Here is an 18,844-nt window from a genome sequence, read left to right on the forward strand (position 1 = left end):
TCTTAACTGCATCGGCAGTATCTTGTGTGTTTTAGCCGTTTCATTTCTCTGTGGTCTGTTCTTTTTTGTTCTTTTTATTTTTTAGCAGACTTACAATTGTTACAGGATATCACATTATTTTTACACACAATTACCCATTTATACAGTTGGGTTTTTACTGGAGCAATCTAGGTAAAGTACCTTGCTCAAGGGTACAGCAGCAGTGTCCCCCCACCTGGGATTGAACCCACGACCCTCTGGTCAAGAATCCAGAGCCCTAACCATGACTCCACACTGCTGTTCTCATAGCAAAAGCACAGCAAAGTGCCATAAAGAATAGTGAAAGCTTGGTGGAGCACAGGCTGCCATTAGGTTAGGATAGCACACTGCAAGACAAAATCAAAGGAAAAAAAGACATCCCCTGGCTGGGGGGGGGGGGGGGGGGGGGTAGTGTACTTGAAGAGCAGGTTTAACTTTCAAACAGGGTTCCAGAGAGTTGGGTTATGTTTGTAAAACTTTATTTCGTTTTATTTCTCACAGTGTGAGGCAGTGTCGCTCCCACATTTCAAGGAACACACCGTTTCCTTCCTGGAGCACATTTCTTCATCCAGTATATCTACTCTCAGAACAGTTTACCAGTCAGATTGCATGCTCACTGTGCAGTTTACCAGTCAGATTGCATGCTCACTGTGCAGTTTACCAGTCAGATTGCATGCTCACTGTGCAGTTTACCAGTCAGATTGCATGCTCACTGTGCAGTTTACCAGTCAGATTGCATGCTCACTGTGCAGTTTCCCAGTCAGATTGCATGCTCACTGTGCAGTTTCCCCATTATTACACTATGTATTTACCATGGCTTATTAGGGTTTGCTTTACAATACCTCTCTCTGGCGTTCACACTGCCAACGTATGCTTTATTACACACTTTCCTGTGCTTTTACTGTGGGAAACATTTATGGGGAAGGTACATAATAACAACTTCATTGAGGCCTGTGTCTGTATATCCATCATCTTTTATACATTAACAAATTAAATGCTTGCATTTAACAGAGAGGCCACACACACACACACACTCACACACATTCTTACAGCAGTGTAATGTCCAGTATTTTCTATTTCTATGAACAGGTTTCATTTCCAGTGCAGATGTAATTGATGTTCAGAAGAGAATCACTTCTTGAAAGAGTGTGTAATGGTTTCCTTCTTGTGAATGTATTTAGCAGTCTCCACAGAGCACATGCACACGCTGCTCATGTTCTTCGATGGTGCTGTTTTGTAAATTCCACTGTTCCCAGGTGCAATTGAAAAGTTTGCTTGTTGCTTGCTTGTCCTGCAGCGTCTTTTTTTCTTTCCTTTTTCTTTTTCAACATTATAAAAGCTGCCACAAAAACACGACTCCCACTGAAAACAGAACAGCGATCGTTTCGGCTTTCACTAAGCAAGCTGCAAAGACGTTTCCTGATGGCTACTTGCAGCGGGAGCGGGTTATGAGGTAGAATGTTCAAATCAAAAAGCTGAACAGCAAGCAGGACTTCAATGAATGGACATTATTTAGGTCTCCAAGCCAATGGAGCCTGCCTTAAAGACACTACAGGGCTCTCTGAAACTATACTGAGTGGGTTAAGTTTTTTCTTTTGGTCTTGTAATCATACACAGGAAATGACAGGTGAGATTCTAGACAGCCAGTCAAACACACAGTACAGATAAAACAAAGGGTTCAAAACGAAAAGGGCTCAGCATTCCAAACGTGTTGGTGTCTCTCCCTGCAGAACCAGTCGGGTCGCTCTGCATGACTTACCCGGAAACAAAAGGGTGAGGATATATCCAGAGTGCCGTGAACAAATTCCAGAGTGCCGTGAACAAAGAGGCATTATACTATAAATAGTGCGCCCACGTGACATTTCACCATTCCACGAATTCACTCACTGCTGGAGGCCACACTGACACAGCATAGTGCCCAAGTCCTGCAGGAGGCCCTTTACCAATTCAACACGGCTAGCAGAATAAAGAGGGGCCCTGCATAGCACACTGAACACCTTTTGCTTTCCAGTCTGGGTAGAGTGATTTCAGTGATTTTGTTAGTTGAAGCGCCAGTGCAATTATTAAATGCGCCCAAGTCGCGCTGTATAATAAACTGGAGGGTGCCTCGGCTTTAACCCTTGGTTTACCCAGGATTTGCTCATCACAGGAGAGCAGGAGCGAGTAAATACTCTATACCTTAAATATTCCTTAAAGCTTGTCTCGGGAGATGTGGGATTGCTGACGTGACCCTCCCTCATTGCTTCACACTTTCTTCAGATGACATCCTTGCATTTTGCAGGGGGGGTTGCAGATCTTTTGGTGACGCTGGTCTTTCCTTTCCTGCTTTAAATGCCCGTGCGTTTCTCCCCGATCGCTGGGTCTCCTCTCTGTATCAGCAGCTCATCTGACTTATCGAATTCGGGTTCCTCGGTCAAGCCTGCCCTCTCTGCCTCCAGCAGCCGGCACATCCTCGCCCTCTCCTCCAGCCTCCTGCCTGCCTCGGAGTGCTGCAGCCCAGCGATGCCAAGCCTGAGCCAGCAAGCCCAGGGATCCCCTCTGTGCAGCTCCTGCAGCAGCCCACCTCCCTGCCTGGGCAGCTTGAACCTGGGCACCCCCTTGAAGGAGTCCGGGATGTCCCGTTTAGAGCCGTCGAAATACAGCAAGGCGTAGCCCCCCGCTCGGCCGCTTTCCACGTCGCTGTGGAGACAGGCCAGGGCGGTCTGGAAGATTCCGTGGGGGTCCGCCTGTGTTTTCGGGGCTGTGTTTCTCAGGAGGTCGGCTGGTTGTTGCTGCCACTGCTGCTCCCTTCTCTTCCAGCTCTCATACAGCTCCCTGCCCCCTCTGCTCCATAGCAGCAGCACTCTCCCCTCCTCCCTCCACACTGCCTCTCTCTGGCTGTACAGCCACGGCACCGGCCCCAGGCCCCCCAGCCCTGAGCTGTCCCACAGGTCCAGATGCACCTCGCAGCACAGCTCTCCCTGCAGGAGGGAGGCCAGAGTGCACACCAGGGACACATGCTCCTCCGAGTCTGCGGTGTAGAGCAGCAGCACAGGCGTGCGCGTCCACAGGGAGCCTGCAGGGGGTGACAGAGAGGCACAGTTTAACAACAGGAAGCACGGCAAGCAAAGTTGTTTCATTAAAAGGCTTCTTTTTAAAAAAAAACAAAATTCCAAACCACATACTTATATAAAATCAACAGATAATGTTCCCAATTCTATTTATTCTGCTGATAACAATGCATATAACAGCGATGCACACCGTACCCGAAACTGTGGAAGACAGGAAGTATGTTTTCCACGTCAGTGATACGGTGCGTTGATGTGGTAAACTTCCTCTCTAATCACACTGTATACGACACTGATGAGAATCTGAAGAGTGTCTGCTTTAAACTTCCTCTCTAATCACACTGTATACGACACTGATGATAATCTGAAGAGTGTCTGCTTTAAACTTCCTCTCTAATCACACTGTATACGACACTGATGAGAATCTGAAGAGCGTCTGCTTTAAACTTCCTCTCTAATCACACTGTATACGACACTGATGAGAATCTGAAGAGTGTCTGCTTTAAACTTCCTCTCTAATCACACTGTATACGACACTGATGAGAATCTGAAGAGCGTCTGCTTTAAACTTCCTCTCTAATCACACTGTATACGACACTGATGAGAATCTGAAGAGCGTCTGCTTTAAACTTCCTCTCTAATCACACTGTATACGACACTGATGAGAATCTGAAGAGTGTCTGCTTTAAACTTCCTCTCTAATCACACTGTATACGACACTGATGAGAATCTGAAGAGCGTCTGCTTTAAACTTCCTCTCTAATCACACTGTATACGACACTGATGAGAATCTGAAGAGCGTCTGCTTTAAACTTCCTCTCTAATCACACTGTATACGACACTGATGAGAATCTGAAGAGCGTCTGCTTTAAACTTCCTCTCTAATCACACTGTATACGACACTGATGAGAATCTGAAGAGTGTCTGCTTTAAACTTCCTCTCTAATCACACTGTATACGACACTGATGAGAATCTGAAGAGTGTCTGCTTTAAACTTCCTCTCTAATCACACTGTATACGACACTGATGAGAATCTGAAGAGTGTCTGCTTTAAACTTCCTCTCTAATCACACTGTATACGACACTGATGAGAATCTGAAGAGCGTCTGCTTTAAACTTCCTCTCTAATCACACTGTATACGACACTGATGAGAATCTGAAGAGTGTCTGCTTTAAACTTCCTCTCTAATCACACTGTATACGACACTGATGAGAATCTGAAGAGTGTCTGCTTTAAACTTCCTCTCTAATCACACTGTATACGACACTGATGAGAATCTGAAGGGCGTCTGCTTTAAACTTCCTCTCTAATCACACTGTATACGACACTGATGAGAATCTGAAGAGCGTCTGCTTTAAACTTCCTCTCTAATCACACTGTATACGACACTGATGAGAATCTGAAGAGCGTCTGCTTTAAACTTCCTCTCTAATCACACTGTATACGACACTGATGAGAATCTGAAGAGCGTCTGCTTTAAACTTCCTCTCTAATCACACTGTATACGACACTGATGAGAATCTGAAGAGCGTCTGCTTTAAACTTCCTCTCTAATCACACTGTATACGACACTGATGAGAATCTGAAGAGCGTCTGCTTTAAACTTCCTCTCTAATCACACTGTATACGACACTGATGAGAATCTGAAGAGTGTCTGCTTTAAACTTCCTCTCTAATCACACTGTATACGACACTGATGAGAATCTGAAGAGCGTCTGCTTTAAACTTCCTCTCTAATCACACTGTATACGACACTGATGAGAATCTGAAGAGCGTCTGCTTTAAACTTCCTCTCTAATCACACTGTATACGACACTGATGAGAATCTGAAGAGTGTCTGCTTTAAACTTCCTCTCTAATCACACTGTATACGACACTGATGAGAATCTGAAGAGTGTCTGCTTTAAACTTCCTCTCTAATCACACTGTATACGACACTGATGAGAATCTGAAGAGTGTCTGCTTTAAACTTCCTCTCTAATCACACTGTATACGACACTGATGAGAATCTGAAGAGCGTCTGCTTTAAACTTCCTCTCTAATCACACTGTATACGACACTGATGAGAATCTGAAGAGTGTCTGCTTTAAACTTCCTCTCTAATCACACTGTATACGACACTGATGAGAATCTGAAGAGCGTCTGCTTTAAACTTCCTCTCTAATCACACTGTATACGACACTGATGAGAATCTGAAGAGTGTCTGCTTTAAACTTCCTCTCTAATCACACTGTATACGACACTGATGAGAATCTGAAGAGTGTCTGCTTTAAACTTCCTCTCTAATCACACTGTATACGACACTGATGAGAATCTGAAGAGCGTCTGCTTTAAACTTCCTCTCTAATCACACTGTATACGACACTGATGAGAATCTGAAGAGCGTCTGCTTTGAAATCGATCTCACAAAAATGATAAAATAATAATAATAATAATAATAATAATAATAATAATAATAATAATAATAATAATAATAATAATGTTATTTCTACTTATATAATGCTGCCATTGGAAATTTTTTTTTTTTGGGAAATTGCCAAAATAAATGGGCAGCTGGGTGGACTGACATTATTTGAAAATTATTTTTGTGACAGATTTTTTGCAGTGCTTGAATTGTGTTTTCTGGTGTTTGAAAAGGGAAAAAAAGTGTTTTTCAAAGTTCAGAAATGTGTTAATATTTATTAAAAAGCGCCAGTTGGAACCTCCACACTATCTGATTCAGTGACTCTGATTCGGACCGTATCCACAAGGAAGACTTCTCTCCTCGCACACTCCACACAACCTGAAGTTAGCACTTCATTCACAAATAAAAGCAGGCCAGTTTTCATATGGCGGGCTGGAGAAGGCTGGAGCCAGCCCTTGAGATCCAGTTAAGAGCTGTGTCCCACCCCCCAACCCAGCCCAACCCAACCCAACCCAGCCCAACCCAACCCAACCCAACCCAACCCAGCCCAACCCAACCCAACCCAACCCAACCCAACCCAACCCCAACACCCCAACACCCCAACACCCTTACCTGACAGAACTCTCCGGGTGAAGCGGTAACCAAAGAAGACCAGCATCGACGTGGAAACGGCTACAATCAGCATCGCTGTGGCAACCAGGCCCAGCCTACTATAGGCATCTGAGGATCAGAGTCAGAGGGTAAGAATCGAGAGATTTGATTTTCTGAAACAACTCATTGCAATGCCATGCCATTCTCTTTCATTACAGACACTCCTGTAGCCAGTCTTCACAACACTGAATCAGGGTGACACCCTCATGAATAAAGACTCACGAAAACACCCAGGTTTCGAAACAAAAACCTGTTCAGAACATGAACAGCGATTCATAAGAATTCCCATTTTCTTAGGCTAAGGAAACTTTTCTAAACTTCACAGTAAAGATTTCTGCATCACATAATGCACTACTTAATTTACTTTCTGTATAATAATGTAATTTCCAAAACAATTAACTATTTTATTAAAAATAAATAAAAAACCCTCCTGTAATAACTTTAATTTAACAGAGAACGCCTCAGTTCTAAAGCCATCCTTATTGGTTGGTTCAGTCTCCAGGGGCCCGTTTTTCAAAACTCTGGTAATCGGATTTCCGCGTTTGATCTGGATTATATTGTGACATTGGGTTTTTCAAAACATCGAAATGCGATTCAGGATATTACTGTGATCCGGATTCGTTCTGGTAATCCCATCGCACTTTTAATCACGGTTAAATGTTGCAGTTGAGTTTTTTAAAGAGAATTTAAAGAGACACGTATTTAGTGGTATAGCTTTAATAAAAAAAGCAGACGCATGAGCCTTCTCATACACCTCCTTAAAGATCATCTGAGATGCTTGACTCCCGACCCACGAGGAAGACGATGAAGATGTCTAAAAACACAGATCCTTTTTTCAAAAGTTTTATTTTTATTCAATTTAAATTGTGTTATTTAATTTCTGCCAAGTAGGCATGAATAAAATAATTTGCAAGTGTTATATGTGCACTAACACTAAAAGTGATTCAGAATTTGTTAAAAAAAATAATGTAAAACAAAATACATAAAGTTGTGTATTAATCATTATTATCACAATCTTATTTATTTTGTTAAATTCGATCATATCATAAATAAGGCCTCAAATAAATAAAGAACTAGCCAATTCAAAAAACTGGATTTCATAATCGTGATTATTTGTAATCTGGATAAAAGTAATCCAGCAGTGACATCTTCTGAAAAACCGGATCAAAATGATCCAGATAAAAGTAATCTCAATCACAACAAATAGGATTCCAAAATCCGTCTCACTTTGATCCAGATTAAAGTTTTGAAAGCCCTGCCCCTGGATTCTTCATAGCTGGTACAGTAACCCCTTCGCTGCGAGCTGTAGGAATGACCCTGAACCACCACAATATCATGGGATTGAGAAGAGTGTTGAAGGCAGCCCCGTACTCACATTCGGGGCAGATCAGCCTCTTCCCAAAGAATCGCGAGTCCGAACGCCAAACCTGAGGGGACAATTCAGTGCGATCAGATCAAATCAACACTGTGACCCCTCTCTGATCAAGAAGAGTTACTGCACATCAAGCTGCAACACATGTGACTACATACAGACCCCAGCGCCTGTTCACTAGACTGCTATCATGAACATATTCTTGTATTTGCATAGATTGCTGAAGTCCGACTCTCTAGAGTTCAGGTTGTGCTCCCAAACTGCCCCCCAGCCTCGACGCTTGTTCCCCCGTACCCCTGTTCCCTCGTACCCCGCACCCCCCCCCCTCTCACCTGCACACACAGCCCCACTGCGTGGGTTCCAAGGATCATGTGGAGCTCCTTCTCACTGGAACCAGCCGGCTGCAAATAAAACCCAACCACACAAAAAAATGATATTAAAAAAGATATATATATAAAAATAACTATATGTATGTGCAGTGTATACCTCCCAGTCCCTCCCAGTCCCTCCCAGTGCTCTTACCCGTGTGACGGTGTGTACTTGCAGTGTGTGCTTCAAGCTCTCCCCCTCCCAGTCCCTCCCAATCCCTCCAAATCTCCTTCCCAGTACCTCTGGTGCACTTGCAGTGCACGGTTGCAGCCCCCTCCTTCAGTCTTACCCGTGTGATGGTGTGCACAGGTAGTTGTGGATCGCAGGCCGCCCCCTCTCTCTCGGGGCTGCACAGCACGGCACTGAAGGATGCTGGGATAGTGGTGGTGATGTGCAGGTGTATTCTCAGGAACTCTGGATCCACCTCCACACTCCACTCTGTCTCTGCATGGGGCGGGGAATCAATCAATCAATCTCACAGTGACAGCTGGGTCTAGTGCCCCTTATTCACACTTTACAGTAAAACAGCATTACAGCAAGACTCAAACAAAGTCTGGAAGTCATTAATCAGAAGCAGGGAGGGGTTACAGTCATGTTAAAATGCATTGAGGTCAATGGGAACGTCCGGCTCAGATAGAACAGTGAAATATCTATATATAGATACATGATGTAGTTCAGCACCAAGCTCACCTGCTTCGCTGGGACATTCCACATGGTTGCTGTTGCCGTGGGAGAGCTGGAGGAGGAAACAAGCTCAGGTTACCAGGCTAGCAGAGGCTGAGAGGGTTTCTTCAGCACAGCTCATTTCACTGTCTCACAGGCACAATGCACTGCTTGGCTTGTTTGTTTTGTTTGTTGTTTAGTTTTTTTTAAACCAAAAACATTTTAATTTCAGTCTTGTGATCTGATACAAGCAAGATTTCCGTAATGTTCAGTAAAATATTTTTAAAAAGGAGGAGGAGAAGAAAAGACGTCTGGTACCTTGAAACAGAGTCGTGGGTGTCTGTCTACACCGGAGATACTGAACACCTGCACAGGAAAGAGCAAACCGCATCAGAACGAGTGTGGAAACACTGAGAAATGACACCCCGGAGCTTCTGGGAACTTTGCCTCATTGACTCACCGAGTCTCGTTCCTCTATTGTAGAGTTGTCTATCTCCTGACACGGCGCCAGTGCAGTGCCCAGAGTCCGCCAGCAGAGAGAGGCAGAGAGCTGGATGGGACAGGGGTGACGGAACTCCACACTCATCACACCGCTGGGCTCCGAGCTGTGGTGTAAAAACGTACTGGCGTGCCAGAGGTCATCGTCACCTAATGGAAGGAGACAGGTAGAACACGCTGATCAATCTGACAAGGAGCTGCAGCAGCACTTTATAGAAAGCACTGTCCTGTAAACCGAAACTAAAGTTAGATGAAAAAAAAATACAAATGTGTACACAGTGTAGCAGTAACCCAAGTTGATCACACATTTCCCAACTGGCAAAAATTCTTAGGACTAAAAGTAATTTAAAACATGATTTCACGTGACTTTTCTCTGTTTATATTTTGAAATCCTTACAGGCATGTGGGAAGTCCTTGGACAGACAGGCTGTTCTTCTCCAGCTATCATGATGAAGATAAAACACCTGCAGAGAGAGAAGACACACACTCAGCAATGCACACAGACCCTCACAGTACACCTGCACAATGTAATGCACACAGACCCTCACAGTACACCTGCACAATGTAATGCACACAGACCCTCACAGTACACCTGCACAATGTAATGCACACAGATTCTCACAGTACACCTGCACAATGTAATGCACACAGACCCTCACAGTACACCTGCACAATGTAATGCACACAGACTCTCACAGTACAGATGCACAATGTAATGCACACAGACCCTCACAGTACACCTGCACAATGTAATGCACACAGACCCTCACAGTACACCTGCACAATGTAATGCACACAGACTCTCACAGTACAGATGCACAATGTAATGCACACAGACTCTCACAGTACACCTGCACAATGTAATGCACACAGACTCTCACAGTACACCTGCACAATGTAATGCACACAGACCCTCACAGTACACCTGCACAATGTAATGCACACAGACTCTCACAGTACACCTGCACAATGTAATGCACACAGACCCTCACAGTACACCTGCACAATGTAATGCACACAGACCCTCACAGTACACCTGCACAATGTAATGCACACAGAAGAATGAACTGCTTTCCATTTACCTCGATGCAGAGACAAGGAACCAGGAAGGGGAAGCTGAGGGTGGCATTCAGAGACTGCGAGGTGTTGATCTGAGTACAAAATTAGAACAATTGAAAATGACACAGCCTGGTAGGTACGTAATTCCAGCAGCAACTTCAACAAATCATCCGGACATGCAGGTGATAACATTGTGACTAGCTTTATACAGACACACCTACCTACACACTGACTGAAACACACACACACACTGACTGGCACGCAATGGCTCAAACACACACATGCACACACACACACACACACTGACTGAAACACACACACACTGACTGGCACGCAATGGCTCAACACACACACATGCACACGCACTGTCTGTTACACTTGCTTTCTCTCTTCACAGTGCATCACACAGCACTGTCTGTTACACTTGCTTTCTCTCCCTGCAGTGCATCACACAGCACTGTCTGTTACACTTGCTTTCTCTCTTCACAGTGCATCACACAGCCCTGTCTGTTACACTTGCTTTCTCTCTTCACAGTGCATCACACAGCACTGTCTGTTACACTTGCTTTCTCTCTTCACAGTGCATCACACAGCACTGTCTGTTACACTTGCTTTCTCTCTTCTCAGTGCATCACACAGCACTGTCTGTTACACTTGCTTTCTCTCTTCACAGTGCATCACACAGCACTGTCTGTTACACTTGCTTGTGATGCACTGTGAAGAGAGACAGCAAGTGTAACACACGGTAACACACTTGCTTTCTCACCCTGGCAGTGACGGGCGAGGGCAGGTCGTCACACACAAACAGGTGCCGATAGCAGAGCCTCACTTTCACCTCGGGACCCGGGAACACAGACACAGTGACAGCCTTCCTCCCTCTGTCCAGCGAGTAACTGAACACTGGCCCTGAGCGAGAGAGCGAGAGAGAGAGAGAGAGAGAGAGAGAGAGAGAGAGAGAGAGAGAGAGAGAGAGAGAGAGAGAGAGGGGGGGGGGCAAGAACGTCTATTAGAAACTGCAGAACTCCCATCCACCAATCAGAATGCTCCACCGCAGGGCACTCCCCATATAAAGGTCTCCCACAGTAAAAGCATTGTAAAGTGTAATAAAGCACAGCGAAAGCATGGTAAAGAGAGGTGTGGTCAAGCATATAAAAAAAAAAAAAAACATGGTAAACTAGCCCTTACAAAAGTTTCCATAGTAAAAGCATTGTAAAGTGTAATAAAGCACAGCGAAAGCATGGTCAACTACCAGACACTAGCGCCCTGGGCTCAGGGTCCCTGTGTTTGATTGGAAGCTGCTCAGGTTTTTGATCCCCCTCTCCCAGTCTCTGTCTGGCTCCGCAGGGGAGCGCAGTCCTGTCCCGTACCTCTCCTGTGGTCCTCCACAGTGTAGGTCCTGCTCTGCTGCAGCCTCTGTCTCCGAGGTATGGTCTTGAGAAACACTGCCACCTTGTGGCCTCCGTCAGACTCGAAGCAATCATAGGTGAGCTCCCACTGATAGAGACATGGGGGGAGGGGGGTTACAGGAGAAGAGATTATTCAAATCGAGCTCTCAGCAGAAATCAAGCGCTGACAAGCAGGTGTTCACAGTGAAACAGGTGAAGAAACAGCTGCTCGGATTTGTGTTGATCACTGCTTTTCTTAAGACTCTGTGGGGAACAGCGATCCACACAAACCCAAGCAGCTGGTTCTTCACTTGTTTCACTTGGAATGGTAAACTAGCCTGATAGACGTGACTGATGGAATAATCGGTTTGTGCAGCTTGAACACACGCAGACACATACACAGACACTGGGCACTCTTCACAAACCCTTCCAGATGGTTCTGGGTCCTGGTTTGTGGGTTCCCAGTTCTCATCACTTCTCTAACCCTGCCTTCACCCGGCTGGGAGCTGCTGTTAGCTTGTCTGAAGAATCCTACGTGCCGGGACGGAGCAGGCCTTGTCATGCCATTTAAATCATGTGACAATCCGGCAGTGTAAACTCTGCCAGCTCCACTAACTCTACACAGACAGCGAGAAGCTTGTTACGAGCGGTGCATTACCATGCCAGGGGTGCTGGTCCAGTTCTCTCTGTGGAGGATCGCCACCTTGTGGCCGCTGAAGAAATGATCGTACACCAGGTCCCACTGTGAGAGAGAGAGAGGAAGAGAACACAGTTACAGCCACCCTGGTCACATGACCAAGCCAGCCCTGCAGGTGTCTGCTTGAGCTCACCGAACTCCAGGCCCCTAACCAGCTCCCCTGAGTGCATGAAGCACCATGCCTTTACCACATGAGCGCCTCGGGTATCCAGCTGCAGTCTATGGTGAAGGCGTGACTGAAGCCTTACCGTGCTGTTAGCCTGGCCACGTCCCCCCCTGCGCAGCACCCGCAGCACTCTCTGATGGTTACTCTTCAACTCCAGCAAGTGAAGGTGGACTTCACGGAGCCGAAGAACAACTGAGGAAAGGGAGAGAGAGGGAGGGAGGGAGAGGGAGGGAGAGGGGGGAGAGAGGAGAGAGGGAGAGAGACGAGGGAGGAGGGAGAGGGGGAGAGAGAGGGAGAGTGAGAAAACAGTAAATACAGGTTTGTCCAAAACAAGTGCTCAAGTGAACGCCAACGAACAATCCAAAACCAAACCACATATAACTGCAAAACAACACTTTGTGTGTGCTGACAGACACCTGGCTCTGAAACGCCACCTCATCTGCACTTTTACTGTGAACCACAAGAGGAAGACTGAGTCCCCACACACAGCTCCAGTCAAACCTGTGAATTCTAACATTCTACACAGTCTCTTCCTTGTATGAACTCAGTGTGGGTGAAAGGTAAGGCAAACCTGCCTGTCTAATCAAAACTACATCTGACACATTGCAACAGAAGCCTGGCAGTCTTGTTGACAGCACCTAAGACAATGAATACTTACCCCTGGTGTCCAGTCGAACCTGGGCCCTCACACACGCAGTGCACGGCTGGTCAGGCTGGCAGAGCTGCACGGTGGACAGGGAAAGTTCTGGGGTCCGAACTGTCCCGGTCCGATTGGGCCGAACCAGAGAATTCCCTGAGAAACAACAGACTGGCTTCAGAAGCGAGGAGTCTCAGCATGCAGAGTGGACCCTGTCTGTGAACCCTGCCTACCCAAGTGCACTGTGAACTAAACCAGAGTGCACTGCTCCATACTGTGAACTAAACCAGAGTGCACTGCTCCATACTGTGAACTAAACCATCAGAGAGCACTGCTCCATACTGTGAACTAAACCAGAGTGCACTGCTCCATACTGTGAACTAAACCAGAGTGCACTGCTCCATACTGTGAACTAAACCACAGTGCACTGCTCCATACTGTGAACTAAACCATCAGAGAGCACTGCTCCATACTGTGAACTAAACCAGAGTGCACTGCTCCATACTGTGAACTAAACCATCAGAGTGCACTGCTCCATACTGTGAACTAAACCATCAGAGTGCACTGCTCCATACTGTGAACTAAACCAGAGTGCACTGCTCCATACTGTGAACTAAACCATCAGAGTGCACTGCTCCATACTGTGAACTAAACCATCAGAGAGCACTTACCTAATAATGAGCACACCAGCTACCCTACGAGAAGGGCACTTCCTTTATACAGATTACCCATAGTAACAGCACAGCAAAGTGGAATAAAGCATGGTAAAGCATAGGGAAGCATTGCAAAGAATAGCGAGGATTGGTAAAGCATACCAATAAACAATGCAAGCCAGGGTAAACTATGGGGTAAAACTGCAAACATAGCGTGCAAAAATACCCGGGTAAATGTCTAGAAGGGCTTGTATAACGTCCCCGCCCCCCCACCCTATAAAGAGGGTACAGTGTTGTTCATTCATGCCCCCCAGCTATACTACAGTTTTACTGTTCCACACCCTCACCCACTACCCCATGACAAGTGCATTTTTCAGCAATTAAAAAAAAATAAAAAGATCACAAAAAGATGACTCACCAGATATTCCAGGGCTCTGTTGGGAGAGAGAGAGAAGCAGTTGTTAGTAGAGGTGACGAGTGGACGGTACAGAGTGACAGTGCAATCCCTGGCATGTGGAATACATCACTCGCTTTGCAGAGTAACACATTCGCAAGGCTAATAAATAACAGGGCTTACCAGCCGGGGTGTCTGTCAGTGCGGCTCTGTGATTCACAGAGGAGGTTCCACGTGGAAACCTGTGAGGCACCACCACGCACAGACAGGGAGGGAGGGGGTGTGGGTGCTAAAAACAACCATACCTAGAAACAATACTTCTAGTATTCTACAATAGCATTGAAAGCACTGTAGTAACTATAGCATACTGCACCATAGTGTTCCATATACCATGTGGTGTAAATTACATGTACATTAGTTAACTCTAAACATACAATACTGTAACCAGCAGCAGAGGACACAGCTGGAAATGAAGTGCAGATAGACTCAGAACAGATTCACAAACACTTTACTCCTCGCATCTTCTGTGCTCCTCTCATCTTCACTCTACTCCTCTCATCTTCACTGTGCTCCTCTCATCTTCATCTCCTCTCATCTTCACTGTGCTCCTCTCACCTTCATCTCCTCTCATCTTCACTGTGCTCCTCTCATCTCCATCTCCTCTCATCTTCATCTCCTCTCATCTTCACTGTGCTCCTCTCACCTTCATCTCCTCTCATCTTCACTGTGCTCCTCTCACCTTCATCTCCTCTCATCTTCACTGTGCTCCTCTCATCTTCACTGTGCTCCTCTCATCTTCATCTCCTCTCATCTTCACTGTGCTCCTCTCATCTTCATCTCCTCTCATCTTCATCTCCTCTCATCTTCACTGTGCTCCTCTCATCTCCATCTCCTCTCATCTTCACTGTGCTCCTCTCACCTTCATCTCCTCTCATCTTCACTGTGCTCCTCTCATCTTCATCTCCTCTCATCTTCACTGTGCTCCTCTCATCTTCACTGTGCTCCTCTCATCTTCATCTCCTCTCATCTTCACTGTGCTCCTCTCATCTTCACTGTGCTCCACTCATCTTCACTCTACTCCTCTCATCTTCATCTCCTCATCACTGTACTGGTAAATGATAAACCTCAATGACAGCTGTGGATTGCTTTATTTATATCCAGCTTCCTTTTTTCCTCCAGCTTATCTACAATCTGATCTCTTGCTTTCTCGTGAAATGTAAAGGCTGCCCTTTTCAGCTCAGGGCTGAGGCTCTGGGCACATTCCTTATGAGATATACGGGAAGTCAAGATTAACAGGTAGGACTCCCAACACACACACACACACACATTTCAGGAATATCAAAATGTATTTTATTCATAAAAAGAGACTGGGAAAAAAAATCCTCCTGAGTTAAGCATTGTGAATGGAGCCTTTAGCTTCAGATTGAAAACTACAGCTATAGAACTCCCCAGTACTATTGAAATAACTATCAACAAAATAGCATATTAATACTTGTGATGCTACTGTAATCACAGTGATGATGATTAGTATAGGCTAGTTCACTTGGTGATGCTGCTTTCCCAGCTCTCGAGTTACAGGGGAGTGGGAGTGGAGGTTATGACTGGCTACTTGTTTGATGACAAAAAGCCCGAGCACGGGGAATTACAGACTGCATTCATTCCATTATTGTCCACAGTTTCAGGGTAATCTGGCAGTTTAGAATATTCTTACAAATCAGCAGGTAATTGCCATGGCTGTTTATTTTTGTATCCGTTTTCTTAATTTCGTTTTCTTATATAGACCCCCATTGTTTTAAAAAAAAAAAAAAAATTAATTTTAATTTTTATTGGATCAAAAGTTAAGAAAAAAAACAAAACAGAAAATAGAAACAAAATAGTTCCATGCAATAGACATAATTTGTAACATAAAATCACCCTGGACAGGGGGGAAGAATCTCAATGTATAATTACACACAGACTTCATAGCGTTTGCATATATTATAGGTCTTAATGGCTTCTTTGTTATTAGATTTTTTTTATTATTCTAACATATTGTTCTATTTTATATTGTTTTTGGAGAGTAAATTTACATTCATGGATGTGGAATTTGGCCAATAAGATCAAGAGATGTACCAGAAAGATTTCATTTTGGTCTGTTTTCACATATTTTGTTATTCCGAATAAGATGTATCCCAAATTTAATTTAATTTTATTGTTTATCTTTTTATGTATATAGTTGGTTAGATCAGTCAAAAAAAAATATTTGAGTAAGTACAGTTCCAAAATAAATGAGCCGTAGTTTCAGAGTGAATATTGCAGAAGGAACAGTTAAGGTCAATGTCAGGTTTGATATTTTTTAGGTTGTATTTAACTGGGTAACATTTATGGATAATCCTATAGGATATCTCCTTAACCTTGTTGGTCAATAAGGATTTATTACAAAGTGACCAGGAGTCTTCCCAGTTAACACCTACAGAAATGCTATTCCAGTATGCAACAGCAGAGGAAACAGAGACATCGTCACTGTGAATAAGAGCCCTGATCTCCTTATTGTTATTCTTTTTGTTATGAAGAAGGTAATCATGTTCTATAAATATATCATTTGGTTCTAAAGAGGGCAAAGGGCAAGATGCACGTTTGGTTGCACTCTGTAAAAGCATTCTCACAGCACTGGGAATGGCATCAGAAACAATAGCATATTCCTTAACTGTGACAGGAAATGGACATTCGGATAAAAACCCTGCAGAACTGAAAAGCTGCCCTGTAGGGTTAAGAAGTTGACTAACTAAGAGTATATTCTTATCAAACCAATTGGGAAAAATAAAGACTTATTTTTGTATCTAATATCTCTGTTGTTCCAAATGAAATATTTATGAGGTGAGAAATTATGTTTATAAATTAGAAACCAGCATAAAAGAATCTGTTTATGGAAATTTGAAAGTTTTATAGGAATTTTATTAATATCATAATTACATCAGAGTATGAAATTTAAGCCACCTAAATTATTAAAGACGTGCAGGAATAAAGATCCAAATTGAGGCAGGATTCTTAAATTGTTTAACCCACTTAATTTTAAAAGTTTGTTTAGGGAGGAAAAGTCTAAAAAGTTTAGACCCCCAAATTTATAATCATTCATTAAAACAGATTTTTTTATACAGTGGGTCTTGTTTTTCCAAAGGAAATTAAAGAATATTCTATCATTTCTTTTGCATATTTCATCAGAAACATCAAGCGATAGTGCCGCGTAGATCAATCTGGATAAAGCGTCCGCCTTAGCCACTAAACTTCTTCCCCTCAAAGATAAATCTCTTAGGAGCCATGAATTGAGTTTTTGTTGTACACTGATAATGAGTGCGTTAAAGTTTAGGGAGGTTCTTGAGAGTTGGTCTTCATTAATGTTAATTCCCAGGTACTTCACATTTTCTTTTACAGGGATGCCATGAATCTCTGCATCTGTACATTTATTAACAGGGAGGAGTACAGACCCCCATTGGTCCATTCTTTGTATTTCATGTGTATGATGTGTTGCAGCTGTTTAAGTAAACTCAGTGGGGTAAGAGAAGTTGCGACGCCACGACTTGCACGCTGCATTATATCCTGCAGCACAGCAGATAGGAGACGTGGGGGCACGTTTTCAAAGCGTTTCCAGTCTTTAATAAACTGCTGGTGCTCTAATGTAAAAGGTGATCAGAATTAAAATGTAGTTTTACTATCAATACTAGTAGAGTACTAATACGAAAAGGAAGAAGAAGAAGGCGGCAGTACTCACGAAGCTGACTCTATGACCCCGGATCACCTCTCGTTCTGCTGCCCGAGCTCGAGGGCAGGTGAGTGCGAGGAGACAGAGGAGCAGCGCCGCACCTGTCCGCGCAGGTAACACCGCACCTGTCCGCGCAGGTAACACCGCACCTGTCCGCGCAGGTAACACCGCACTTATCCGCCGCTGCATCGCTGAGCCGGCATTCAACAGGAAACACACTATTCTCCCAGACCGACTCGATAATCCTCGCTGTCATTTTCTTCCATTTCCCATTATTATTATTATATATAAAAAGAAATAATACAACACAATAAATAAAACGCTTATAGAAAATAAAAGCACATAAAACAGTTACTAGTGAGTCCAATCCACTTGCGAGTGTCTTCTCTCGTCATAGATTATTAGTTCTCTTTTTTGGTTGTTGTAAAAAGCAGTTTGAATTCCTGTCCGATCTTTCGTAAGTTTCCAGTAAACGATCAGCGGCTGTGTTGTAACTCGTTTTTTTTCTTCTTGTTGTGACGGACAGTGGAATGAAGCTCCACCTTTGTCCTCTCCTACCTGAGAGAGTGATCGAGTTCAGAAAACAGGCTTTGATCTACAGCGGAGAACGCGCTCCCGCCCCCTCGTCGTGTTAATGAGTGACGAGCACAGCGTTAGTCACTACAGTTCAGTGGTTTTCAAGCCCGGCCCTCGGGAGCCCCTCGGCTGCTGGTTTTCATTTCAGCTGAGCTCTTAATTACTGAACGAGACCCTTCACTGAACTGAGCATTCGTTTTCAAGCTCTCAAACAGTTGCGGGGTTCAAGTTAGTTATAAAAAGTTAAAATGTTTCAATTTGTTGATAACAACAGTTTATTAACGCTCTGCCTTTCCCATCCAGCTGAAGGAGGGCTTGTAGTCCAAAACGTCTTGAATAAATGAGGATTTTTTATGATCAATTCTTCACATTTTTGTGTATCTACATTTTTTGCTTTTGCACCTCATGGTACACAGCAGTTCTCCTTTTTAATATATATATATATATATATATATATATATATATATATATATATATATATATATATATATATATATATATATATACAGACACA

At 44.1% G+C, this 18,844-nt stretch overlaps 1 protein-coding gene across 1 annotated transcript; it reads right to left on the bottom strand.

The window, feature by feature from the left end:
- Positions 1-480: 480 nt before the first annotated feature.
- LOC117963990 (interleukin-17 receptor E-like) lies at positions 481-18,399 on the bottom strand. The gene is made up of 17 exons (XM_058988279.1): positions 17,764-18,399; positions 14,040-14,055; positions 12,990-13,124; positions 12,414-12,523; positions 12,127-12,210; positions 11,451-11,577; positions 10,850-10,989; positions 10,107-10,175; positions 9,422-9,488; positions 8,987-9,174; positions 8,845-8,892; positions 8,554-8,599; positions 8,153-8,307; positions 7,827-7,895; positions 7,498-7,549; positions 6,084-6,191; positions 481-3,073 (listed from the first exon to the last, which is right to left on the bottom strand). The coding sequence occupies exons 1-17, from the start codon at positions 17,941-17,943 to the stop codon at positions 2,346-2,348; spliced, it is 2,322 nt and encodes a 773-aa protein (XP_058844262.1). The 5' UTR covers positions 17,944-18,399; the 3' UTR covers positions 481-2,345.
- Positions 18,400-18,844: the final 445 nt, after the last annotated feature.

This window comes from Acipenser ruthenus, chromosome 16 (genome assembly GCF_902713425.1).
Source record: "Acipenser ruthenus chromosome 16, fAciRut3.2 maternal haplotype, whole genome shotgun sequence".
Taxonomy (NCBI): Eukaryota; Metazoa; Chordata; class Actinopteri; order Acipenseriformes; family Acipenseridae; genus Acipenser; species Acipenser ruthenus.

What these genes read in the sequence shown, in the direction of transcription:
- LOC117963990 (XM_058988279.1), bottom strand. Translation starts at nt 17,943, where the DNA reads ATGCAGCGGCGGATAAGTGCGGTGTTACCTGCGCGGACAGGTGCGGTG. An exon ending in CAATAGAGGAACGAGACTCG is followed by an intron (nt 8,893 to 8,986) that starts GTGAGTCAATGA and finishes TTTCCTGTGCAG; the next exon opens with GTGTTCAGTATCTCCGGTGT. An exon ending in GAGGCTGATCTGCCCCGAAT is followed by an intron (nt 6,192 to 7,497) that starts GTGAGTACGGGG and finishes TCTGATCCTCAG; the next exon opens with ATGCCTATAGTAGGCTGGGC.